This window comes from Xiphophorus hellerii, chromosome 6 (assembly GCF_003331165.1).
Source record: "Xiphophorus hellerii strain 12219 chromosome 6, Xiphophorus_hellerii-4.1, whole genome shotgun sequence".
Lineage (NCBI taxonomy): Eukaryota > Metazoa > Chordata > Actinopteri > Cyprinodontiformes > Poeciliidae > Xiphophorus > Xiphophorus hellerii.
Window position 1 is genome coordinate 2,126,255 of NC_045677.1, and position 27,260 is coordinate 2,153,514.

At 42.2% G+C, this 27,260-nt stretch overlaps 1 protein-coding gene across 5 annotated transcripts in view; it reads right to left on the minus strand.

Annotated features, from left to right (window-relative positions):
* pik3r2 (phosphoinositide-3-kinase, regulatory subunit 2 (beta)) overlaps positions 1-27,260 on the minus strand; it is a 50,706-nt gene that overhangs the window by 11,656 nt on the left and 11,790 nt on the right. For 3 of the 5 annotated variants that reach the window (XM_032564770.1, XM_032564774.1, XM_032564772.1), the window contains 9 exons: positions 14,363-14,455; positions 12,473-12,541; positions 7,399-7,548; positions 2,032-2,242; positions 1,827-1,912; positions 1,641-1,743; positions 895-993; positions 636-816; positions 418-537 (listed from right to left, as the gene is read on the minus strand). In XM_032564770.1, coding sequence (XP_032420661.1) covers positions 418-537; positions 636-816; positions 895-993; positions 1,641-1,743; positions 1,827-1,912; positions 2,032-2,242; positions 7,399-7,548; positions 12,473-12,541; positions 14,363-14,455 — 1,112 coding nt within the window. Of the gene's footprint in view, positions 1-417; positions 538-635; positions 817-894; positions 994-1,640; positions 1,744-1,826; positions 1,913-2,031; positions 2,243-7,398; positions 7,549-11,960; positions 12,078-12,472; positions 12,542-14,362; positions 14,456-27,260 lie in introns of those variants that run through there. The other 2 variants (XM_032564773.1, XM_032564775.1) reach the window with 2 other exon arrangements.

The window sequence follows — 27,260 nt, forward strand, 5'->3', positions numbered from 1 at the left end:
GGCTTGACATTATTAGCCATTTCTTTAATCTAAATTCACTAATACACTATAGTAAATAAGGATTTTTTTTTCTTTGTTTGGAGTGAATCTGGAGAATTTTACAACTTGTTGGTCAGAATTTATATATGTTGTACACAATAATATATTTACAACTGGAAGTAAGAGCAAAACACAGAATGAAGTAATGTTGGCTACTCTGTTACTGAGCCACACCAGCTCCCTCTGGTGGTTTCAGCAGGTTTTGGACTAATGCGGGTTTCATGCCTCAGAGAGAATAATATTTCTCTTTGTTATAGTTTGGGGAATATTTTACATGGTTAGAATGTTCTAAACAACTCAGTAAGCGTCTGTCAGGGGCATAGTTCCATTATCTCTAGAAGATAATGGAACTCATTGGAGTTCATGAACAAGCGTTACCTGTGAGGTGCGAGTGTACTCCTCATACAGAGAGTCGTACTCGCGGCTCTTCTCCTGGTACTGCTCATGGTAGACCTTGAGCTGCTCTCCCACCTCCTCTATGCTGTTCTCCTTAACCAGCTGAGCAACAGAAAGCAGAGGAAGAAGATGAAATCAAAGTGGTTTAATGCCGAAAATCTAAATGTTTGCTTTAAACTTCAGTCACCAAATGGACCAACCTGCTGGAACTTGGAGATGGGGTAGAGCAGCTTGGTGTCCAGTTTGGCGTTGTACTGAGCCAGGGACTCGTGGCGGTAGTGATTGATGAGCTCCACCACAGACTGGAAGGTCAAAGGCTCTGAGAAGCCATAGCGACCCTCCTGGTGGTAAATCTTGATCAGTTTGTTGTTCCCCCCTTTCCTGCAGGGGGAGACAGAAATCTGATAAACAGGATGGAACTGAACCATCCTGGAAGTGTGTGTATGTCTGCAGCTCTACCTGAGAGTCAGAGTGTACTCGCCCTCCAGTTTGCTGGAAGCATCTCGCACCAGAAAGGTTCCATCCGGAGTGTCTCGCAGTTTCTCATTTACCTCCTCTCTGCAGACATGAGAGCAAGTTGGATCTGTGAGCATCAGTTTTCAAGTTCTGCCACAAAGTCTCTATTGGACTGGACTTTGACTGGGCCACTCTAAGCCCATGAACATGCTCTGATCTAATGCATTCTATTGCAGCTCTGGCTGTATGTTCAAAGTCGTTGCCCAGCTGGAAGGTGAGGCTTTGTTTTCCAGGGACATAGTGCCATTTTATAGCACAATCAAGTAACTGTGTTACTTCCAGTTATAAAAATCCTGTAAATATCAAATAGGTCTTAAAAGAAATTTGACTTTTACATTTAATCACTTGAAATTGAGCCTCTACCTCTTTAAAAACTCCGCCTTAATAAAGTCATCGCAATATGGCTCCTCTATTAAACCTTTAACAAAGTTTTTACCATATAAATTTTACATAATACTGCCCCTCTAATTCGGTTGAATCCTATAACAGCTCAATCCAAGTTCCAACAACTCTGACCAGCTTTCATATCCCTGGTGAGAAGAAGCCTCCATCATATTGCCCCATGGAAATAACAGAAAAGTCTTATAAGAACACCACTAGCTAAAATATATAATTTCCTTCTACTTTACCATTAGGAACTAGTCTGTGCCAATCAAATAACATCATAAATATCTGTTTGGTTGGCTTACCTGGAAATATCTCCCCAGTACCACTCAGCATCGTTCAGCAGGCTGCTTGTGTCCGTCATATCTGATGGGGCTATTTTTGATTTGGTTGGTTTTGCTGGAAGAACTGGAATAAAAGCAGAAATTCCCATTAAAAGCTGGTCAGTCTGATGAAATCCCAAATCATGATCCTAAAGATAAAGAGTTTACCAGGAGGATCGAAGTCTTGCTGTGCAGTTCTCTCCACCAGCAGCCTCTCCACCACCAGGACGGGAAAGTCCTCTTCCCATGAATACCTGACGGTCAACAAATCAGTCAGCCTGGCTTCTATCTCAACTCCTTTGCTTTGCTTACAGTAGCACAGAGGCCCAATCTAATATACTGATCAGCTTCAATTCAGGGTAAAAAAGCTCACCCTTGGGTTGAGGGGCTTGTCCGAATCAGGAGGGGGCCAAAGATCCTTCCCAGAGTGTGAGTGTCCAGGCCGTTACTGGCCTGAGCCTGGAGCACCTTGGTTAGGTGTGTGAGCAGGTACTGCAAGGTGAGACGATGGTGGAGCGGGACCACGGTGGTGTTCTCCAGAACCAGACTCACTTCTCTGCCATGGCTACCAGCAACAGCTCCATCTACCAGATATTCAGGCAATTATCAGTAAAACTGAATTACTTTATGTAGAGCTACTAATTGTGTACTTATATTTAACTGAATGATTTTTTAATCAGAAGATTATTTTATTATTAGCCTTTATTTCACCAGGAAAATCCCATTGACTGGCGGTACCAAAATCACCAAAAACTGAAAAGGCATACCCAAATTAAATCAGCTGCTGTTCTTGAACAACTTTGAGTACATGCAAAAGCTTAGTCTCTTTATGAAGATGACAAACTAATTGTTCTATTTTTTCAGTCAAAAATACTTTAACTGGAAGTAGTTTGTAGCTATTACGTTTGTAACGCAAAAGAAATTTAAAAATTTTGCTTCACCCAGATTTTTATATCTTGTAAATGCACATTGAGTGTCGAATGTATGGACTGGAAAATACAATAAATCTGATACAATAAATTAGTCTTGAATACTTTATTCAAGACTGATCAAGATAGCACAAAAAGAAATATCATTTTGGACATGTTTATTTTTGAGGATGTACAGGTGTTGTCCAAGTGTACCATTTGGAGTCTCCATTTGGTGTCTCCAAATGGCACACTTGGACAACACCTGATATACAAACGTCAAATGACTGTAACTTCTCAGTGCTTCAACATAGTCATCAATGAGGGCTCTAATGAAAGATAATGACCAGAGGAATCCTCAGATAGACACATTATTACTGATAGTGGAAATTACCACTAACTCCCCCCCACACACTGTAAAGGTACGCTAACAACCCATCACCCCCCCTCCTGTTTCTCCCCCCATGAGTTACGGTACGCTCTACCCATCTCGCTCTGACTGTAGCAGCGGATGACTAAAAGTTTTCGGTATTCTCAGATCCAAAACTTGTCAGTTCTTACAGCCATAATCGTCCACTCTTGTGAGTTGTGAAGTTTTGCTGAAGAAATACATCCAGTTTTGACATGTTTTGACAACATGTCTCTCCGTGGCTCTCCGTTGGTGAGAAAAAGTCCTGTAAACACCTTTAAGAATGAGGGCGCACAGAGCCTGACTTTGACGCAGCATAGACACACACATTACGCATGGTTACGCATGTAGCCGGTGGATTCATGTCAAAACAAACCCCAAAATGCCTTATATCCTTATGACAGGACACGTGTTGGCTACACATCTGTGGCTTTAGATTTAGTCTCCAAGTTGATCAGTCAGAAATATTCCAGAAAGAATACAGGTATGTCAAAATGAGCTCAGGTAGCTCTCTAGATATTATTGGCTCGATAAAAGCAATTTCTTAATATTATTGGTCGAATGTGGTGCCAATCAAAAGGGGGGGCTCTAGGCTGCCCAATAAAAGCATCATACTGGACACCAGCAGAGTTTAAAGAGGAGAAAACGGCAGAGAATTCAGACAATCTAGATTTGTCCGATGGATGGGATGCCACCAGTTAAGGGGTTAAAAATCTCTTTTTTGTGTCACTTTTTCCATTTTCAGACCTTCAGCTGTAGTAATGACTGGAAGATATTTACTTTTAAATGACCTATTAGAAAACAGCATCATCTTTGACATATCTGTATTTAAAACAAGTTTAAGGTAATAAAGACTTGACTGTTAAACAATAAAAGCTGACTTTTTTTTATTAAAAATGCTGTTACATAAGAGACCACAGCCATCTACAACAGTGTCACCAGCATGTATATATCACAAGCACTTTTAAATGCTGTTGTTTTATAATGAAGAAAAGCAGCCAAAGATCTGATCCCTGAGGAACACCAAGATGAAGTTAAACCTCCAACTTGAACATACTGCAATTTATTAAACAGTTGTCAAACCACTGAAGAGTTTGATCTGACAAGTCAATAGAATGAAGTGGCTGTATTAAAATCTCATGATTCACTGTATCAAATGCTTTAGAAAATTTGATAAAGTAGGCTGCACTGTCATGATATGTAGTAGAGGTGGTGAGGCAGAATGCAGCAGACCAAGGTTGAAATGAATGATGGTGGTTTAATAATGAAAATAAGCACAAACAATCCAAAGTCCAGGCAGCACAGATGAGCAGAAAGGCTAAGGCTCAACACTGGTAACAACTGGCAAACTAATAGACATCTAGCAACAGACTAGATGGGACAGCTAAACAGCAAGACAGATTAAACAGACTGGCACGACAAGGACCCGACAAAGACACAGAAACACAGGTGGCATTAAATACACAGAGGGTAATCACGGAACGAGACACACCTGGGAACAATCAAAGGGTAGACAGGACAACACGAAGACCCAAAATAAACACACAGAAAAACTCAAATCAACACGGAGAAAACCAAACCCTTACAGTACCCTCCTCCCCTCAAGGGCGGCTACTATACGCCTCAAACAGTCCAAAAAAACCAAAAACACAACAAGGATGGGCAGAGGGGCGCTGGACGGGGATCCAGAGTCCAAAACACAACAAAAAACAACCCAACCAGGGTGGGCGGACCCCTTGTGGGAGGTCCAGTGGGCGTCGGGGTCCCAGGGGGCGGACCCCTTGTCGGAGGTCCGACTGGCATCAGGGGCAGACCAGTGGAGGCGGGTCCGGCGGGCGCAGGGAGCGTCGAAGGAGGAGCAGGGGGCTGACAGACATCTCGGAGGAGGCTCAGGGAAGCAGAGACTCGGAGAGGGCACTAGGAGGCAACGAGGACTCTCTGGGGCCACTGGGAGGCGGCGAGGAGTCTCTGGGGCCACTGGGAGGCGGCAATGGAGCTCTGGGGCCACTGGGGGACTAGGGGGAGACTAGGGGGCAACGAGGGAGCTCTGGGTCTACTAGGGGGCAACGAGAAAGCTCTGGATCCACTAGGGGGCGATGAGGGAGCTCTGTGAGTGGGATGGCCCACTTACTGGGGCGGCAAGTGCTGCTGATGCAGCAGCAGCAGGAGACAAGGAGACCTTAGCTGCGAGAGACGGAGAGGCTGGAGCGGAGTGAGAGGATGAGGCAGCGGGTGTGGTGGATTGCTTTTTCTGTATGAATGAGTCATAAAGTTCAAAAACTATTTCCAACATAAATGAGTCTCTTTTGAACTGCTCAAAAAGATGACAAAAATCCTCCTCAGAATCTATTTCAAAAATGTTTTTTGACTGAAGAAATGGGGAAATAGGCCTGTCGCAATAAACGATAAATCAAGTAATCGTGGGATAAATTAAAACTATCGACATCATTTTAATTATCGGCATTATCGTCTCTTCCGGCCTTTTTCTCCTTCTGTTGATGACATTAAATGAAAAAAGGCTCAACTCCAGCGTTCTCCACTGACATCTCCCTTCCTCATATCCTTAGTGTAATGCCCAGCACACACTGCACGATCTTAGAGCTGTCGGCCGATTGTTGGCCCATTTTCAAAACCTGAGAGATCACACATTAGCCGACAGAAATCTTAGGTATAACGGTTCGATCGGGTTCGAACCGGTTCGGTGTGGTGTCCAACAATGGGCACAAAATAATGGCTACAAGTCCAGTTAACTAATTTTAAAACCAGGCATTAATCAACGCTTTACTAGAATCTACCTTCAATGCATGTGGCTAGTGTCAGTCCTGACTGAATGAAAATCACTATAACCTATTTATGTCACGTTAATGAAGAACAGCTGAAAAGTTTATCAACAGAGGTTGCAATTTCGCTCCAACTCCTCCCCTTGTCATTTCTATATTCTTTCCATGAAATGTTGAATAAACATTAATGTTGTTTCCACATATCATCTCCAATGTTCGCTGGACTTCGGGTTGCACCGTGTCAGCTATTTGGGATTCCCCTCTGTAATTTCCCCTCGGAGGAGAATCCGCGCTCTCTGATTGGCTACCTGTCACATTAAACAGGCTGTTAATGCTCCCAGTCGGGGAAAACCCCTGATTTAGATCAGAGCGGCATAACACACCACACACTACAGGATGATCAGTTACGAAATCACAAGCGACAATCTTAGAACGGCCAACGTTCTAAGATTGTCATAAGGGGAAAATGTACATGTGAACTAACGTGTAGTGTGAACTATTGCATCAGAGAAGATGGGTGTGCCCATCTTCTCTATTTAAATCTAATGATTACTGAAGGGCAATATGGTATAGAGACTTTATAATCTGCACTCTTTTGGTTGAATGCAGTGTTTATTTCCACTTTGGTGTTTTTATTCAAGTACATTTTTGTTAATGGAGACTGAGAATCCATCTTGTTTTTGTTTGTGGTTGTTTTGTTCATTTCATCAGTTCCAGTGTTAAGTGTTCTTTTGAAAATAAAGTGTATCTATCTTTGGCAGGAAATCACATGCATTATTACGTCATTTCCATTAAATCAGTGTAAAAAGGCCTTCAAACAATATTATCGTTTATCGCAATAATTTTTGAGACAATTAATCGCTCAGCAAAATTTGTTATCGTGACAGGCCTATGGGGAAACCTTGGAAGCTTTGATGGTAACCGTTGGGGTGGTTATGGAAGGGGTGTGAGTCTGGTTCTTTATTCGATAGTAGTCCGACTCCAGTCTCATTTCCTCCAGCAGCAGCGGAGAAGGCAGGATCTCCACATCCTTGTAGAGATCCCTCTGTGCCAACTCCAACTGCTGCTGGATCCATCCCTCTTGGTCCGTTTGGTCCATAGACGCCACAACCTCATCTTGTTTCTGGTCGGGTCCTTCTGTTATGATATGTGGTAAGGTGGCGAGGCAGAGCGCAGCGGACACAGGTTGAAAGGAATGATGGTGTTTTAATAATGAAAATAAGCACAAACAATCCAAAGTCTAGGCAGCACAGCTGAGCAGAAAGGCTAAGGCTCAACACTGGTAACAACTGGCAAACTAATAGACATCTAGCAACAGACTAGATGGGACAGCTAAACAGCAAGACAGATTAAACAGACTGGTACGACAAGGACCCGACAAAGACACAGAAACACAGGTGGCATTAAATACACAGAGGGTAATCACGGAACAAGACACACCTGGGAACAATCAAGGGGTAGACAGGACAACACGGAGTCTCAAAAGACAGAAACCCAAAATACACACACAGAAAAACTCAAATCAACACAGAGAAAACCAAGTCCTTCCATGCACAGTGTTGCTTATCATCCAAAGAAAATTAATAAAATCACTAACCATCAGTAGAACCATATACCACATGTCTACTCAGTGTCAGACCCACCTAGAGACTGCTGGTGAAGCAGCTGCTGCATGACTGCAGTTTGAAGTTGCGGATAGATGCATGCAGGGATGACAGGTGATGGGAGGTCTCTCAGGCAGCACAGGACACTCTCAGACAGGAAACCCACGTCACTCTGAGCAGCATCGCCTTCTGAAGCAGACAAAATGTCAAGGAAACTATCATAGAAAGAAGTTAATGACTGACTATTGGTAAACATAAGACAGAATCTTAGAGCTTCAGTGACATCTTCTTTGAATCTCTATGACCCGGCCACCAGGTCACGTCTGATTCTGTGCGGTGAACGAAAGTTACGACTGTAACTACGGTTCAATGAATCCCGGATGACCGCCAGAGGTGGTGCTTAAAGCACTGAATGATCACTCTTGAGCATGCACAGGTTGAGAATCTTATACCAACATGGACACGTGTGACTTCCGGTGACACCGGTAAGTCTATATAGTGACGTGACAATGACAGTTCAGTCCCTTAATCTTCTCGCAAAACACAATGATTCCGAGGGACTGAGCGCTCTGGCAGTTCTACTTCATCCCTATTGACCGCCAGAGGTGGTGCTTAAAGCACCACCTCTCACGACGATTACCAACAGAGTCCTGAGGAATCACACACAGAAGAGAAACAACCCCGAAAACAGGCCCACCTCACTGGGGTGATGATGAGCGCTGGGATAGGATCCCCTCTAATGGGTGAAAGGCAGCCAAGTTAACCCTGTAAAACCTAGTTAAGGTATTTGGAGATGATGGCTGGTTTAATGGATGAAGGCTGCTGCAAATATAGCCTAAAGAGTGACCCCAGTCATAGTGGCCCATGAAACACTAATGCTCCTAGTGGAATGGCACCATCCACCAGCAGGGGGTTGGTAGCCCTGTATAACATACGCTTGTTCCACCACGTCCACAATCCAACATGCAAGACGCTGTTTAGAAAGGGCCTGCCCCTTGCGGAGCCCTGTGTAGCAAACAGACTATCAGACTGCCACAGAGAAGCTGTGAGTCTGACATATGCTTCCAGTGCCCAAACAGGGCAGAGAGGCTCATCAGACCCATCTGCATCAAAGCGAACAAGCTGGAGGGGCACAGAGTGGCTCGCAGATGAGGCCACCTTAGGGAGAAATGCTACATCAGGCCAAAGAGTAAAGCCAGAGCCAGCTGGGTTCCAACGGCAACAGGACTCGTGAACAGACAACGCATGTAGTTCACCCACCAACTTCGCCGAAGCCATAGCGAGGAGAAAAGCTGTCTCTTTTGACAAACACTCAAAGCTCGCCTCTGCCAACGGTTCAAATGGAGGAGATCACAGGGAAGCGAGGACAAGAGAGAGGTCCCACACAGGCAAGACAGGGTGTGTGGGAGGGTGCAAACATCGGGCACCTCTCAGAAACAAAGAAACATCCTTGTTACGGCCTATCGTCTGTCCACTCACCACCGTATGCCAGCAAGAGATGGCAGCATCCAACTTTCAGAGTGGACGGAGACTGACCCTGAGAAAGGAGTGCTTGAAGGAAGGTTAAAATAACAGAAATAGGACAGTGTACAGGGTCCTCATGTCTAGCATGACACCAGCTGCTAAAAACCTTCCACTTATGGGTGTACACCAGTCGTGTGGAAGGGGCCCTGGCATTAGTCATTGTATGTCAGATGTCTCTCTCATACTCTGAGAAGGAAACACCGGGCCCCGGAGCAGCCAAACCTAAAATTGGAGGCTACTGGGATTGGGATGCAGGATCTGACCCCCCCAGCTGTGACACAAGGTCCTTCCTGTGGGGAAGAGGCATTGGAGAGCTGCAACAGAGCCTGTGCAGCAGTGGAAACCAGGTTCTCCTTGGCCACAGGGGGGCCACTAGAAGGACCTGATGGCCCTCAGGAGTGTTGAGCATTTCAGGGGAAGTGGCGGAAAAGCGTAGAGCAGCACTCTCGGCCAGTCGTGTGCCAGTGCGGCCAGTCCCCTGGGTCAGGACGGCCAGGCGACTGGCATTGTCTGCCAGGGAGAACCAAAGCGGGCAATGTGTCGTCTCTTGAGACATAAATAGCACACAGCTGCTTTGCAGTACCTCTCCCAAATGACCCCCACTACCTCCGGGTGGAGCTCCCCCGGTGGCGGGTGTACCCGAGACAGAATATTGGCCGGAACATTCTGCACTTCTGAAATGTGGGCTGCCCTCACACTGGCAAAAAGGAGGGCTGCCCAGGTCAAGAGCTTCTGGGTCAGCCTCAGCAATGTTATCGACCATGTTCCCCCTTGATGGTTGATATGAAAAACCACTGAAGTATTGTCAGACCGCACCAGGACATGCCTTCCGCACATGTCTGGCAGGAAATGTTGCACCCCCGCTGCAGAGCCTCCAACTCCAAGGCGTTGATGTGCTGCAGTTTTTCCCGCGGAGACCATGTCCCCCGGGCGATCTAATGCTGCCATGACGCCCCCCATCTTGTGGTGGATGCATCGGTAGAGACAACCTCTCGTTGAGACGGCATCGAGCCCAAAGGAACTCCATTCGTCATAAACACTACATCTCGCCACTGAGTCAGTGATGCTAAGCATCACTGGCTCAGTGATGCTGGTGTCCCCACCACCAGGGACACCAGCAGTTTCCTGCGACGGTGCAGTGTACGAGATGGGTCTAGCCTTAGGCTGTTGAACCACATCTGAAGTGGTCACAGAGACAACAGTCCCAGGGATATTACTGTAGCGACAGCAGTCAGCTTGCCCAACAGACGAAGATAAGCAATAAAGGGGGGTGCACGGCCGGGCAGAAAGGCGGACAGCATTTGCAGAATGCCCTCAACACGATGGGCGAGCAGTCATAGTGAGGGAGTTCATCGTAATCCCAAGAAACGTGACCTCTTGAGATGGGACAAAGTTTCTCTTCTGCCAGTTCACACAAAGACCCAATAAGTCTATGTGATGGAGTAATGTCCGCAGCCGCCTGGGCTTCCATGGGCACACAGATGAGCCAATAGTCCAAGTAGGGCAGGATCTTCAACCCCTTGGCCTGCAGAGGACACAGGGCCGCAGCCACGCACTGAGTGAACACACATGGGGACAGAGAGAGACCGAATGGAAGAACTCTGAACTGAAAATGCTTGTCCTTAAATGCAAAGCGGAGAAACTGCCAATGATGTTGTGCAATCGGGACATGAAAGTATGCGTCCCTCAAGTCGACCAAGGTGAACCAGTCGCCTGGGAAGATTGTCTGAAGCACATCCCTGATGCTCAACATGTGGAAAGGGATAGTCTTCAAAAACACATTCAAACCTCTCGGGTCCAAAATTTTGCAGAGTCCCCCAATCTTTTTTGGGACTAAAAAATACTTTGAGTAAAAGCCCCCGGGATCCCACAGGGGGTCGACAGGCAATATAGCGCCCTTGGCCAGCAAGGCGTCTCTCTCGTGGCTCAGAGTCTGAGCCTTTACCTGGTCGTGAATCACCATCATCTTGACTCGACCAGGAACAGGAGGGCAGCAGCGGAACTGTAGCATGTAACCCCGAGTTAGTGTAGACACCACCCATGGATCGGAAAGGAGAGCGGTCCAGCAACTGAGCTGGCCCGGTGTAAAGTGTCCCACCGCCAGCTCGGTGACCTGCTGCAGGGCCTACTACAGGCCCTGTTGTATTGCAACGGGTGCAATACAACAAACTAAAAGCAGGCAGGGTTTAAACGGGGCTGGATAAGTGCGCGAAAGAGACGCAGAGGCACTCTCAGCAGGACGCTGCAATTGCCTGCGATAAAGGCCGGCCAACTGCTGCCTGGTACGAGAAGCCTGGGCCGACCACTCCAAGGCTGCAAGCGCAGCAGAGCCAAACAACTCCCCAGGAACCACTGGAAGACTCATCAGGGTCCTTCTACAGGCTTTGGTCAGAGGAGACTGTGCCAGCCAAACCTGGCAGTGTGCCTGAACAAGGGTAGACAGGACACGGCCAATTTCCCTTGACAAAAGAGCAAATGCATGAAGAGATGCGTCCATCAACCCTTGAGTAGGTGCATCAATCGCGAAGCCTTCCAAAGAGGCTGAAAGATCCAGTAATAAATGTGACAATGAGTTACCAATTCGCCCCAAACGAGACCCCAAGTCATATTCTCTACAGAGCAGATCATCTGTCACACGACACTGAGGACAAGGACACCTAGCATTAGCTCTCAAAGCCTCATCTGGTGCCACAGTGAGGCTTTGAGCCGTATGGCAGGCATATGGCCCAAGCCAAACTTGGGCGCATCTTGCATGGCTGCCAGGGCCCTGCCATCAGAGGTAATAAAAATAGGCAAGCCGAACATGGCTGCACAACGTAAACAAAAGCAAGCCCAAAAACGGCTGCTACGTAACAAAATATAGGCAAGCCGAACACGGCTGCACAATGTAAACAAAAGGAAGCCCGAAAACGGGTGCAATACAACAAACTAAATGCAATCCGACCTACAAATACAAGCCAATACGGCTAAGCAAAGAAGCTGGTCGGAATCTGCTAACGCCTTACCACCAGCAATAGGGAAATCGACGAGGGAAGCGAAAGCGCCCCCGCTCCTGCCGATTAAAAAGAAAAACTTACCAAACGAAGAACAAAGTTGTATCAAAGAGGAGCTTGCGCAGCCTCTGGAGGGCGAGATGATCCTCGCAGCTCCGACCGTAGTCTCAAGGATACCAGCGACAAGCAAATAATCAAATGTCTTACCACCTGTTCAACCTGCATGCGAGAGGATGAAAAAGGGACTGAACCGTTATTGTCACGTGACTATATAGACTTACCGGTGTCACCGGGGGTTACACGTGACCATGTTGGTATAAGATTCTCGACCTGTGCATGCGCAAGAGTGATCATTCAGTGCCTTAAGCACCGCCTCTGGCGGTCAAGTAGGGATGAAACAGAACAATATTCACATTACTGTTGCAACTTAGCATCTTTGTTGCTATATTGAGAAAAGTTTCAAAATCAGTATTGGCAGCTCAAGCTTTTTAAAGATCGGCCAGAAAACTGCGAAAAGTGCACCCCTGAATCCAAAAATGAGATTTGAGTAAGTATATATTCATTTATATATTTTCCAACCCAATCACTGTACTCACCAGTGCTCAGGGTATACACTGAGCTGTCTGATGTGCTTGCTGTTCTGTACAATATTTTGCTGTCCAGACCTAAGAATAGAAAGAGCACATCAGTAAAAGTTCAAAGAAAGAAGTAGAGAAATAAGCTCAAGAAGAGAAACTGATGGCTTGAACTGGAATAGTTTAACATATTATCTTCTAAAAAAAAGATGGAACCAGGACATGTGGTTTTCCCTCTGGTGGTTATGTAGCAGTGTACACAGTAGGGCTTCAAGAGAGAAACAGGTCATTTGACAAAGTTAATAGACCAGAAAGTATTTCTGACAGACTAGCTTGAAAAGAAGTGGTTTAGACAGTTTGCATCTAGCAGGCAGTTCCTGGAGACAGGTCTGTCTGTCAGGTAGGAGTGAAAAGCACACAGCATGTGTGGAAGAGGCAGTTCTACAGTGCAGCTCTAGTATTTCTGCTTTCCATTCAGAGACAGCTTTTCTGTCATCCTTTTACGAAATGTCAATAATTCCACTTTACCACTGTTAGAGTGAGCAACAGGGAACATGGGATAACAAAATTATCTGCACAAAGCACTAGTAAAATGCCTTTTTAACAAGAGTGTTCTGATTAAACATTAGATGAATTTATAGAAAGAAATCACAGTAAGAAGCTTGTGGCCTTAGTTCTGTTAGAGCTGCAATATTATTTAACATAATATTTCTGACTGGGTTAGCATCAGAATACATTAAAGACCTCTCAGGTCTTCTGGTTCAGGGAAGGCAGAGCAGGCCAGATATTGAGAAGCACCATTCAGCTTCTATGCACCACAAATCTAGAACAAACTTCCAGAAAACTGCAAAATAGCCTAAACACTGAGTTCTTTTAAATCTAGATTAAATCTAGACTGTTTAGAGCTGCTTTTGATCCATAATAACTGAACCATTGACCAGTATGTTTGATGTGTATTGATGATTTATGAAGCATAATTTAACTGTAGTGTCTATGTATGTCTTTTAAAATATTAATGCCAACATAATATGGATGAAATAAACAAAGCATCAACATAATCAAGGAGTTAGCTAACAGGAAAACATCACTGAATGCATTTGAATTATCTGTTTCCCAAGGTAAAGACAACAAAAACAAAGCCAAATAATTATATCCAAAATACACAGTACAGTTATGTCCTCAAGGAGGGAGCTAAAAGCTAGCACGCAACACTAACAAAAGCAGAAGGCTCAATGGTGCCTCTATAAAACCAATAGCCAGGACATCATTATCAACACAAAACATTTATGTGCAAAATAAGCTTTGCTGTCATGTTAGCGTTATTTGGAGTTTCTGCTTTGCTGTGTTTGTGCTTTAGTAGAAAGAAGGAACTGACCCTCAATCAGACACAGTCTTTTGGAAAATCTTGCAATACTGAACGGACTTTGCTCCGAACAAACCAGACACTTCGAAGAGGCTCTGATGCACAATGAAAGAAACCCTGTGCGTTAAGTGCTACAACAGTTTGACTTGTTAACTTGCAACTTTGGCATAAATAAACTTGGACTACAACATCGCTGCGAGAGAAAAAAAATGGTGGATTCACAAAATTGATTAGCCAGAAGTCATGATCTTGTTTAGAAGTTATTGCAACTTTCATATTTGCTTCCTTCTAACAGATTTGTTTTCCAATTTTATTGTACAAGATGAATGCCTCAGTTGAAAAAGACCTGATCATGAATACACTGTGGCCCTTTTCATTTCAAGAGTTTGTCAAGAAGTGTAAATAAGAGAAAAAGAACTAGAGTCCAAAAAGGAGGAGGCAGAACTGCAAATGGTGTCCTGCTGGGCTCCACCACCCTCAACTGAAGGTGGATGAATAGTGTCAGCTTGGTCACAGGATGAACGGACAGCCGGATGACGTGGATGCACCTCTGTGTTCGATGGCTTGGATGAGGCTGATCAGGGCTGGGGGAGCCGTCTCTGGTGGAGTGAACTGCTGGCTGAGGTCTGGCACTGGAACAGCTGAAACAACAACACAAACGTCTGTTACACTCTGGCCTGCACGAGCCTGCTGCTCACTACCACAACTTCCACAGACGATTTCCCTGTAGAGAAAACCAGATGAAAGATTAGAGTTTTGTGTTTTGTGTCCCCTCTTTCTCTTTAAGAAAGAGGTGGACACACTGGATTTCGTTTGAAGAACGAAAGTGGATTTCATATCCGCACCTTGCTTGGTAAAAAAAAACCCAATGCATTAAAATAAACTACTGTCCATGAAGCAAACAATTGAATCTTCAAATTCAAATTCAAAACTACTTTATTGATCTCAAAGGGAAATTTAATTTACTTGAGTAACAAATTTGTTTGCTGCTCATAAACTGATGAAAGAAACAAGTTGCTAACTAAAGGGAGCAGGAAAAGAAGACAGAAAAAACTGCAGATGGTGGAAAAAAAACATTATCTACTTCACAACTCCCCATGGACTAAATCAAACCTTTTCAGCAGGGAGAAAAGAAGAAAGAGGAAGAAAAAAAAAGAGAAATCTCATTTCCCTCCCTGTTCTTCCCCTCCCCTCTTTCTTCTCTTTTATCCACTCTGGCTTTCTATCTCTCTTCCCCAGCGCTCCATCCTGCTCGGGGTTTCACCTCAGCTCTTTGCGTGAGTGGAGCACAATAAAGGATTAAAACTACTGAACAAGCAGAAGCCCAGTGCCAGGCCTGGCTCGGTCCAGTCAGGCAGCCAGAGCCTCCTGCTCCATTCAGGACTTTGGGTTGAAGGGGTGGAGGGGTGTGGGAGGAGTGGGCTGTTCCACTGGATGTGGGAGGTGGTGGGGGCCTGGCCTGGCTGAGGCTTGGCAGCCGATGAATGTTCCTGGCTCGCTAAACCGCTGCTGATTATTAATTTGGGGAGTTCAGAGGAGTAACGTCGTGTCAGCACATTCCCTCCATGTCCTCTCTCTCTAAAAGCCCCCTCAGCCCCTCCTGAATGTCTCTGTCTTGTTCTCCAGCCTCTCTTCGTCATCTTGCTTTCACTCTCCTGCACACTTATTCTCAGTAGATTTTCTCTTCCACTCTTTCACCCCCTTCAGGCCTCTCTCATTTCATTTTCTTTTTCACTTCTTTTCCCTCTTTGTGCCTCTCTCTTTGCCTGGATCCATATTGGCCAGTTAGCCCTGAAAACTCTGCTCTGAACTGCCTCTGCCTCACAGCAGACCTTATTTCATTCTCACCATCATGTCAGAGGATATGCTTCTAGATGCATAATACCTTCTGCTCAGTGTTAGCAAAGTGTTAGGAAACCAAAGAATCATACACTTTTAACTAGGGATGCACCGGTCCACTTTTTACACCTCCAATACCAATACAAATATCTGAGGTTTAGTATCAATCAATACCGATCCGATACAGAAAAACTGCTGGTTGACTTAAAAGGCTTTTTCCACAACACAGACATAAATGTACAGAATTACAAATTTATTTTATACAGTAACACTGCACCAGCACATACACTTAAATACATCAACAGTTTCACAAGCTTGGTCAAACATGTAAAAACAACAACATTCATTTGTTCAGTCAGGACTATAACAACCAATGTAAAATAAATGATGAAGAAACTGAAACAACAGGTTGACAATTTTGGTCAAACATTGTAAAAAATAAACTTCACCAAACCTTCTTTCAAATGGTTCAGAAAGTGCAACTAGGAATTCTAAATATAATGTAAAATAAATAATAAAGCATGGTGTTGCCCAGAGCACAAAGCATAGAAATTGACTGAATAGATTTGTCTCTATGAATTTAGCACATAGTCACTGATACCCAATCTAGAATTGTTTACAATATCAGGGCTGACACAGATATTAATATTGGATCAGTGCATCTCTGCTTTTAACTCCAAACCTAAGTAGGGACAGAAGTTTAACACATTACTTTGGATTAATTAATTACATAGATTTTAACATGTTAAAAATCTGAATGCAACTAATTGTATTTTTCTCTTTACCTATAAAAATCTTGAGCTGGAACTTTTGTATTTGTATGAACACCCTGAGCTTACAGTCTGACTGCTTTAGAGACCAAAGCATCCCAGGAAAGTCCTGACCTTAATTTAATTCAGAATCTGTGCTGAGACTCAACAATTGCTTTCCATCCAATGAGCTATAACTTGAACTATTTTACAGAAGGACTGTACAAAATGTTCTGCTCTATAGATGTTCAATGCTGTGACGGCTTATATTAAAAAGCTAATATATGAGCCTGATTAGAAGACTATTGTAATTTATTAAATTTTATTGTTCATGGCATTTAAATAACCAAAACTGAGCATCTCTTCTCATATCAATCTAAACATTTAGGAGTTAAAATATTCAGCTGCTAAACTTGGCCTTTTTTTAAAACTTGGACTTAGAAAATAATGGGTAAAACACAGGAAGGAGGATAAAACCTATCAAGCATTTTAAAACCATGTCAGTGACTCCATGAAAAGTGGCGACAAGACCAGTTGGCGTCTGGCTCATGGACAGTGTCTAACATTGTGTATGCTGATGCTCAGATTTCACTACTCCATGTCTTCAGTACATCCCAACTATGTCGACAGGCAATCCATCACAATGACCGGGCACACTTTAAAGCCCCAACAGAATACATTAAATCCCTTAGACATTGGAAAAAGATGCCACAACTGTGGCAAACACAGAGAAGAGGGTTACAAAAAGTCTTAATGCTCTGCCAAATAATCTTTTAGAGAGAGTTAGTAGCTGCATTTCTATTACAAATATGTGAAAAACTATCAATATTCTGCTAATGTAAAAAACAAAAAACAAAAACGAACTAATATCCCAATTGCAGTCTCCATTAAAAAGAAAATGAAAATAAAATAAATTAAAATCACATTGTTTATGCAGTTAGTTATTAAAAATGATGGTATAGTTACACAAGATATTGTAAAGGAGCAGTATTATGTAAGATTTAGTTTTTTGAGCTTTACATTATGTTCTAATGAATTCCCTCATCAAAAACATACTTGGAGTGTTGCTTTGATTCTTTCATCAATGTTTGAGAAATCCTTTAATCTCCTATGGCAACCATTCAGCCTTGCAAAACTGCAACTCCTACTCCAAGATTCTGAGCTTTGGCCTCATACAGCAGCCCTCCCCCTATGATTGTCCCTCTCAGCTCCTTCAGACTAGCCAGCAGTTATTAGCAAAACACCTGGTAGAACTGTACATCTGCTGAGCTCATTATAGGCGCTATGTCTCAGAGAAATGTTGGTAAATACACTGTTAAAGGGTTAATAGACGTGGGGTTTTAGCCTTGATTTAAAACTCAGTGTTTCGGATGTTTTGCAGTTTTCTGGAAGTTTGTTCCAGATTTGTGCTGCTTAGAAGCTGAATGTTGCTTCCCAATTATGCACACTAAAAAGCTGCTTGCTCATGTACTGTAAGTGAACAGTAAAAATGGAGAGAAGTTTCAACAATTCTTATAAATATTTTAATCCCAAATATACACAATATTCAAGTGTATGTCATTGTTAGGGGTTTTATTTACTGCTTCCTTTGCAGTTTCTGACATGCTAAAACAAACAGAACTAAAGAAGAATTATATAGCGGTGTGCTGGGAAACTGAATCCATCTGGTTCTGTAGGTGGGTGACACTGTAGCTCTTGTTTTGTCCCCTTTAAAAATCTCTGTATAACCTTTGGATTTTTTTTCTGTCTCTACTGTCTCATGACCCTCTCTCAACCTCCTACATCGGCTCTTTGAAAATGTTTTCTCTATAGCGTGGGGAGAGCAGGGAGAGCAGGGAGAACAGGGAGAATGAGACGAGGCCTCTCCTTTCAGAGCACTGCCTTGCTAACACGGTTTATGGGCTGCCCAGAGACAGTACAGGCTGTGTGTATGTGAATCAGGGAGAGAGCTGGGAGGACAGAAGAAAGAGAGGAACACGTTAGGCAGAGGGGGCTTTAGGCAGCGAGAAGGAGGACAAAGGGAGGAGTTTGCAAAAATGCCAAGGCATGGTTCACTTCAGCAGGCATTTAGAGGGAGGCCATGGAGGGGAGAAGGAGAGGAAACAGCTCTCCCTAGGTTACTAAATCTGTTTCTGTAGAGTCAAACTGTTGGGATGTTAAATTTACAACATCTGTTGCTACAAGAAGTATTGAAAATGCCTGTATCACTGAACTATAAAAGAGAGATAAGATGATCGTGTGTGTCAACGTTTGACATGATTGTCACTTATTATAGAGCACACTTCTCATTTGGTAGGTTTCACCCCAGAAAATTATCTTAATGAAGCCTATTGGCAGTAGGGATGCACAATCCACTTTTTCACTTCCGATACTGATACCTTAAGCTTAGTGTCAGCCGATACCGATCCGATACAGAAAAACAGTGCTGAATGACTTAAATGTTTCTCTTTTTTTAAACACCGACATGAATGCACTGAATTACAAATTTATTTGGCAACTCTGCACCGGTACCGCACACTTAAATACACTAAGTTTGGTCAAACATGTAAAAACAGCTTTCATTTGTTCAGTACTCCAATTAGAAGTAGAACAGCCAATGTAAAATAAATGATAAAGAAACAGACAAAAACAATAGGTTCACTATCTTAGTCAAACATGTAAAAAAACAAACTGCAACAAACTGTCATGATTTGCAGTTGTTGTTGGTTCTGACCCAAAAGCAGAGAGATGAGGCAGCAACTGAGTTTGATGATTTAATGAATATTTCAAGTGAGTACAAACGTCCAGGCAACTCACATCAGCAAAAACCTAGGAGCTAAAGGCTAGGAGCTCAGACACTGGTATCAACTGGTAAATTTTACAAGACAACAACACGACATACGACAGCAAAGACAAGGATCCGACAGGGAAACACAGACACAAGTGGGATTAAATACACAAGAGGTAATCAGGGAACAAGAGACACAGCTGGGAGCAATCAGGGCAGAGAAGACGACAGAAACTAAATTTACACAGAAAAACCAAATCTTCCCACAAACCTTCTTTGAAATGATTTAGAAAGTCCAATTAGGAATTATAAAATAAATAATAAAGCACAATGTCACTCAGAGAACAAAGCATAAAAATATTCAAATATAATCTGAATAGATCTGTAAATATAATCTGAGCAGATCTGCATCTATGGATCAGGCACATTGACACTGATACCTGATCTAGATATTAAAACAGATATTAATATCGGATCAGTGCATCTCTAATTTACAGTATCACAAGGAACTTTAAACATGGATCACAGGTTTAAAGTGATTCTTGAATTATTTCATGTAAAGACTGATGCTATACTGGGCCTTTGCAGTTGACCCATGATAGTTACACCCACATATGGAGACCTTAGTCCTCTGCGCGGTTGTCGAAGGTTCGATTTGCTGCTGTCTTCCCCTTCTCTCATTACCCACTTTCCTGTCAATTAACTATCAAATAAAGGCCACTAGAGCCAAAAAAATCGTTAAAAAAAAAGGTCCCCTGATGAAGGATCATCAGGGGAATGTTATAATCCAGAACTGACCTATGACCTGGATGTTAAATGCATTTAATCGACAGGGCAATCATATCTAATAGCCAGTAAGGGTGAATTCTTATGCAAACTTCCTAAATCTGTAATTCTTGGGTGAAAAACTGTACCAGGTTCTGGGACACTTGGGCCACATGCCAGCCCTTTCCACCTTGGAAAATATAATCTAACTAGTGCAATTTGTGGTTATTTGCATCTTTATGTGTCTCCCTGAACATCCATGATAACAAACCTACATAATTTGAATTTATTTCAAAGCATTTATGCTTTTTTTCTTAGTTTATGGCAAGCATATCTATTCTTCAGGATGTACAGTCGTTTTGGACCACTACAACAGGCCAGGGGAGGTGGAATACATTCAGATATAGAAGTGAAGGTGGTGAATTCACCTAAAACTGACAGTGGTGACAAACCAGATCAGATTATTCAATGACCCACCCACTGACGCAGCTTACAGTCTACGTGAGTTTTCGGATTGATATGGTATTAAAAGAAGGTTTAAAGTCATGATGCTGGATGCTGTTAGAATAATAAAACTTAGATAAAAGGGCAAAACTTTTAAGACCAATGAAATGTGGCCATTCTTATAGGTGTAAATACTTAGCCAGGTAAAGAGCATCTGTTGTTTAATTTACAGACAAGGCACTTCATTAACTGCCAGATTTTGTTGTTATTGAACTGTGTCATAAATGTTGCAAAGAAATAATCACTAAAAAACAGGCAGACCAGGATTTCTGACCAGTCATAAGGCATGAGACGATGACCATAAAATGTTGACTACAATCCCTCATTGAAGTACTTCGTTGAATGTTAACTTAAAAATCTACATGAAGATGACTACTGATGGGGCAACACAAATTGGCAGTGTATCAATCAATCAATCAATCAATCAATCAATCAATCAAATTGTGCCTTGATGCTGAAATTGTCAGGATCTGTGTTTTCTGTGTTCATTTAGAGTTTTTTGTGTCCTTAAGTCTCTTCGTTGTCCTGTCCTCCCCTTGATTGTTCCCAGGTGTGTCTCGTCTCTGTGATTACCCTCCTGTGTATTTAACTCCACCTGTGTTCCTTGTTCCTCGTCGGGTCCTCGTCAACGTCACGTCAATGTTAGCGTCTATGTTTCGTCAGTGTTTCCTTGTGCCTGCTTCTTGTTGCTGGACTGATTACCATTAAATCCTCATTTTCGTCATACCTGGGTCCGCTGCGTCTGCCTCACCACCTCACCCGCACCACACTTATGACAGAAATGTGTATAGCACATTTCAGCAGCAAGGCATTTCAAAGTGCTTTACATCATATCAAACACAGAAACACAATGCAACATAGAATCAACAATCAAAACACGACATTAAGTCAGGTTCCATCAATGAATTTGTAATTGATTACGTTTCAAATACAATTCTAAACAGGTGGGTATTTAGTCGAGTTTGCATCCATAAAAGGTTTACCGGTTACACTCCTACTGTGTTATATGGAACAAAATACCTATTGCTATTTTTATTCCCACTCACGCTCATAATCACACAGTTTAAAACGATGTAGACAGCATTTTAATGGGCTTCTGGCACAAAGCTCCGTACACCTCTTTCATGGAATTTCGAGCAGGTACTCGAAATTGATGCTAGTCAAAACACGACTCTATTCACTTTAATGAAAAGAAACCCACACAAACACCATCACACCGCCCAAGCTGTCTATAGGGTTTTTTTTTTCAAGCAATGCCACAGCTGATAGAATAAGTTGGTAACACTTTATTTGACGGGTTGTGAATAAGACTGTCATGACACCGTCATAAACATGACATAACACCTGTCATGAACATGAGTAAGTCTTTATGAATATTTATGACTGTTGTCATAAAGTGTCATTCGGTAAATCATGACACTTTTAATACAAAGTTGACATTATTCAAAATGTCTTCGTTATGACAACTAACCAAGAAATCATTATCTGACAAAAATTTGTTATAAAAGTATTAGTGATTAAACTTTAGCTTTAATAACATAAAGCTACATAATTTTTAAAGTTTAATCACTAATACTTTTATAACAAATTTATGTCAGATTATGATTTCTTGATTAATGTCAAGTTGTCGTAACGAAGACATTTTGAATAATGTCAACTTTGTATTAAAAGTGTCATGATTTGGGCGTGCCTTGGTGGCGTAGTGGTTAACGCGACCCATATTTGGAGGCCTTGAGTCCTCGACGCGGCCGTCGCGGGTTCGACTCCCGGACCCGACGACATTTGCCGCATGTCTTCCCCACTCTCATTCCCCGTTTCCTGTCAGCCTACTATCATATAAGGGACACTAGAGCCCACAAAAGACCCCCTGGAGGGGTAAAAAAAAAAAAAGTGTCATGATTTACTGAATGACACTTTATGACAACAGTCATAAATATTCATGAAGACTTACTCATGGTCATGACTGTTGTTATGTCATGTTTTTGATGGTGTCTTGACAGTTTTATTCACAACCCGTCAAATAAAGTATTACCAATAAGTCTTAATGATCTGTTGTTGTCTTGTAGCATATCAACACAATACATCAAAAGTGTGCTAAACAGTACCTCCAGGATTTTGCAATTTGTAATTTTTTGCAATCAAAATCACTGATTTTGTAGTGTTACTTCAGAAATATTTGCAAGAAATTTTGCAATATTTCTTTCCTCAGTAAGACCTTTCCAAACACACTTTATTACAAGGTGTGCAAAATAATTTCCTTCTAGCTGCTGGATTGAAACAGCAGCTACTAGGAAGCTCCAACGGTACAGTCTGTACTGAAGAATCTCTATTAGGGAATGTGTGTGAGGTTGAGCAGCTCTGCAAATGCAACACATGTGAGACACCCGATATGTTTCCAACACCAGATCTGTGAAAGCACAAAAAAGCAGCTTCACACAGTTCCATTCAGCCTATTCATAAGTATATTGTTTATGTCCCCCAAAAATGGCAAATTCTGATTCCAGGTCAAAGTAAAGACAGACTAAATGAAGTAAAAATAATTGGTCTAGTTGTCATTTTACAGAAGTTGCTCTCTCCTGTCTCTTTATCTAGTTAGTTTCCTCTGTTTCACCTCTTCCACTTCAAACACAACAGTTATAGGTAGTTGTAAGCATGTGAGATTTTGTCACATTTTTACTGTAGTCGAATATATTAATTACTGTTCCTAGATATATCCTTCCTTAAGTAAAAAAGCTAACATAGTGGACATGCACTAAGCTATAAAATCTGGGAATATAAACTAAAGCTTAGCGTGTCAGCCAAGTGATATCTGAGTAATAGAGTTCATTAGCTTAAAGTAATAGCCTTAGCGCTAACATAATGAATAGACAAAAGATTAAAGCAAAGGTAAATCAGGGTTCACAGCCAACATGCTTAGTGCCACTGAGTCCACCTGTCATACGGCATGTAAAGTAGTTCAAATTAAATCTCACATCATGGCAAAGGAGAGATAGACATTTTTGTGCCGATAAGCTCACAATAACTTTGGGTGCCAAAGACACATGTTAATGTTTAATGTGACTGGCCCCATGTATGGACAGACTCAATGCCAGATCTCTAGAGTCCAGTACTTTTCAGTAAGCAGATGGATTAGCCCTTTATTATTCAGTAGAGTTTGGTTGGCTATGCCTCCAAAGAGATAAGGCTAATGACGTGTTGTAAGAAAAGATTAAAGGGTTAACCCATGGTCACAGCCAAAAGGGAGTACCCTCTAAAACTACTGGAAATTAGAGGGTGACAGTTAAAGATGTAGTTCACCAGGTTCAGCAGTAAGAACACAGACTAAATTTAAAAGTTTCAGAAACTACCTGTCTGACAACATCAAGTCAAGTTTATTTGTATAGCACATTTTCAGCAACAAAGCAGGTCTGTTGTGATCTGTGTTTTTCTGTTTATTTCTGAGTTTTCGGTGTCCTTGAGTCTCTTCGTTGTCCTGTCTCACTTTGATTAGTCCCCAGGTGTTTCTCGTTCCCTGATTACCTCCTGTGTATTTAGGGTCACCTGTGTGTCTGTGTCTTTGTCGGGTCCTTGTCTCTTTTGGCGTCTAGTCTTTGCCATCTGTGTTCCCAGTCCATCGTCTCGTCCCTTGTGTTAATGGTTGCTACCGGCGTCGAGCCCTGGCTTCCGCTCAGCCGTGTTGCCCGTTATTTGGACCATGGTGGACTGTTATTATGGACATTCATTATTAAAATCATTCATTTATCGTATCCTGGGTCTACAGCGTCTGCTTCACCACCTCTACACCGCATTTTATGACAAGGTCAAAGAAATTTACATCATAAAATGAACATACAGTCATCGATTATGAAACAAGCAATAAACATTACATTTTGCAAAATGCCATGATCCAAATTATCAAGCAAAAAATACATCAAATATGAGAGAGGTACTGCCAGTTAACATCAGTACTTAATGGCAGCTATTGCTGGTGTCCTGGTTGTCTACAACCAGATACTAGTTTTTTCAAGGCTATTAAATTATTGACCCAGAAAAGGTTGGTTTGGGGCTATACTTTTTTGTCTAATAAAAGAAATCATAAGCTTTTAAACAAGTTTTAGATTTTACTGAAGTCATCTTTGTCTGATAATAGAATGTGTTAAAAAGATCTGAAACATTTAAGCGTGACAAAAAGGCAAAACCAAAAGAACTCTTTAAGGAAGGAAATGTTTCACTGTAAAGGAGGCAGTACAATACAGTCTGAGTGGGGATTCAAATTTGCCAATTTAATTTGAGCATAAGACATGCTGAAAGTCTGGAAGTGAGTGCTTTCCTACTGTGGCTATTTTGAACAACAGTCTTATGAAAAGGTTGGAACTTCTCATTAAATATTTATTTCTTTGATAAGAAATGTCATTTTGATTTTGCTTTCATTTCTTATCTCTGGACAAGAAACTGATTTAACAGCACCTTACACAATCTTGCTTTACTCATTAAACAAAGGAATTAAGCTAAATGTGTATTCTAACTGAGGAGAACATCAGGAAAACTAGCCCCACAAAGCTAGTCTTAGCCGCTGTTGCTGAAATAATTCAGTGAGATGTTTCTTGTAGCTATTTAAAAGTCTCTAACAACGGTTTGAGAAAGGTTTTTTTTTTTTTTTTTACCCCTCCAGGGGGTCTTTTTTGTGGGCTCTAGTGTCCCTTATATGACAGTAGGCTGACAAGAAACTGGGAAGGAGAGGGGGGAAGACATGCGGCAAATATCGTCGGGTCCGGGAGTCGAACCCGCGACGGCCGCGTCGAGGACTCAAGGCCGCCAAATATGGCGGCATTACAAGATGTAATGCCTGGTGAATTTTACATTCCTGCTGCAGCAAGGCATCCCTAAACAATGAAACTTCCAGCTCTATTCTTTAAAGTTGGAATGGGGTTCTTTTCCTTGACTAGTGTATTTGGTTTATGCCACACGTGTCCTCTGTTCTGCTGAAAGAATAACTCAATTTTAAGCAAACCTACTTACAATTAGGCAAGTTTTAGTTTTTACCATATCATAATTTTTATGCATATTTTCCAACTCCAAGCTGTATAAACTTGAGTGCTTATTGAAAATAAACTTATCAGCTTAATGTATTTGCTTAATGAGTGAGGGTGGGACCTAAGTAGACCAACGCCCAGTATCATGGTATGCATAATTATTAGGCAGCTTCTTTTCCTCAGGCAAATTGGGCCAAAAAAGAAATGTGTCTGTGAAAAGTCCAAAATTGTAAAAAGTCTTTCAGAAGATATCAAGGCAACCATCAAACGTTTTACTGCAAAGTCAACAGAATCACAAGAAACATGTTGAGAAAAAAGATGTAAATGAATTAAGAATAAAACGTGAAGCTACCAGGAACCCATCATCTTCCAGTGCTGTCATATTCCAGAACCGCAACCTACCTGGAGTTACCAGAAGGACAAGATGTTCAGAGCTCAGAGACATGGCCAAGGTAAGGAAGGCTGAAACCCGACCACCACTTTTAAAACGTTTTATGGACTGATGAGATGAGAGTGACTCTTGATGGACCAGATGGATGGATCAGTAATGGGCACAGAGCTCCACTTCACGTCAGACGCCAGCAAGCTGGAGGCGGGGTGCTGGTATGGACTGGTATTATTAAAGATGAGCTAGTTGGACCTTTTTGGGTTGAAGATGGACTCAAAATCAAACCTACTGCCTACTGTTTTTATAAGACACTTCCTTCAAGCAGTGGTGCAGGAAAAAAATCTGCATTTTTCAAGAAGCCCATGATTTTTATGCAGGACAATGCTCCATCACACTCATCAAAGTACTCCACTATGTGGCTAGCCAGTAAAGGGCCTTAAAGATGAAAGAATAATGACCACCAGTACTAAACTCCATTGTTCAATAATCATGCACACATAGGTATTGTCCTATAAAAGCCAAAATCTCACTTTTACTTTCTTAAATATTCAAGTCTGAAAGGTTATTAACATTTTGGATTGACCGTGAGCGCTGGAGTTGTTTAACAACTATAGCACGCACAACTTCCCTAATAATTGTGCTTCACATTGTAACATCTAATTCGTCACCTTACTTTAAAAAAATATGCAAAATCATTGCCTCAAAAAATTAAGCAATGTCATTCATCAAGCGGTCCGTCGTGTTTTTGAGTTTAAAAATGTTTAAAGTTGGCAGGAAATTTGAAAATATCACTTGATAATTATGTGTTTTTGAAAGATTGTAAGATTAATCCCTGAAAACCAACTACAAAGTCTTAAAAAATGTAAACATATAAAAACAACAAAAAGACTTTAAAAAATAAGCAATGCTTAGCCTGGTGGGGGCAAAAGTAAAGCCTGGTGCCCCGCCAGGCTTACAATGCACTATGGGGAAACTCTGACATCTATGCAACAATCGCCAATACCTGTTTATCTCCTGCAGTGTGGCTAAAGCTAAAATTTAGCAGTCCTTGAGTGGAATGCAGCATACACCATTTATGTCCAGTCCATCACAAGGCAATGTAGGGGGACACAGGACAAATAAAGATACACACTGAAATATGGGGGAATTTTTCTGCCATAATCCAAGAGCACACACATTCAGTCTAAAAGCAGAATTTCATGTCTTTTGTTCTCAAAACTTGTAATACTTTTGCTTACATTTTTATTTTGAAATCAGGACTTCATGTCTTTCTTCTCAAAACTTGTAAAGAGTGTACTGAAAACTTCTCCTCACGTTCAAACTTAGTCTCTGCTCGGCGCAAATCTTCACTTGCAAAACTCTCTGCTGAGAGAAATAAAAGAAAATAGATATAAGAGTATCCTCTGGACAAATTTGTTGCCA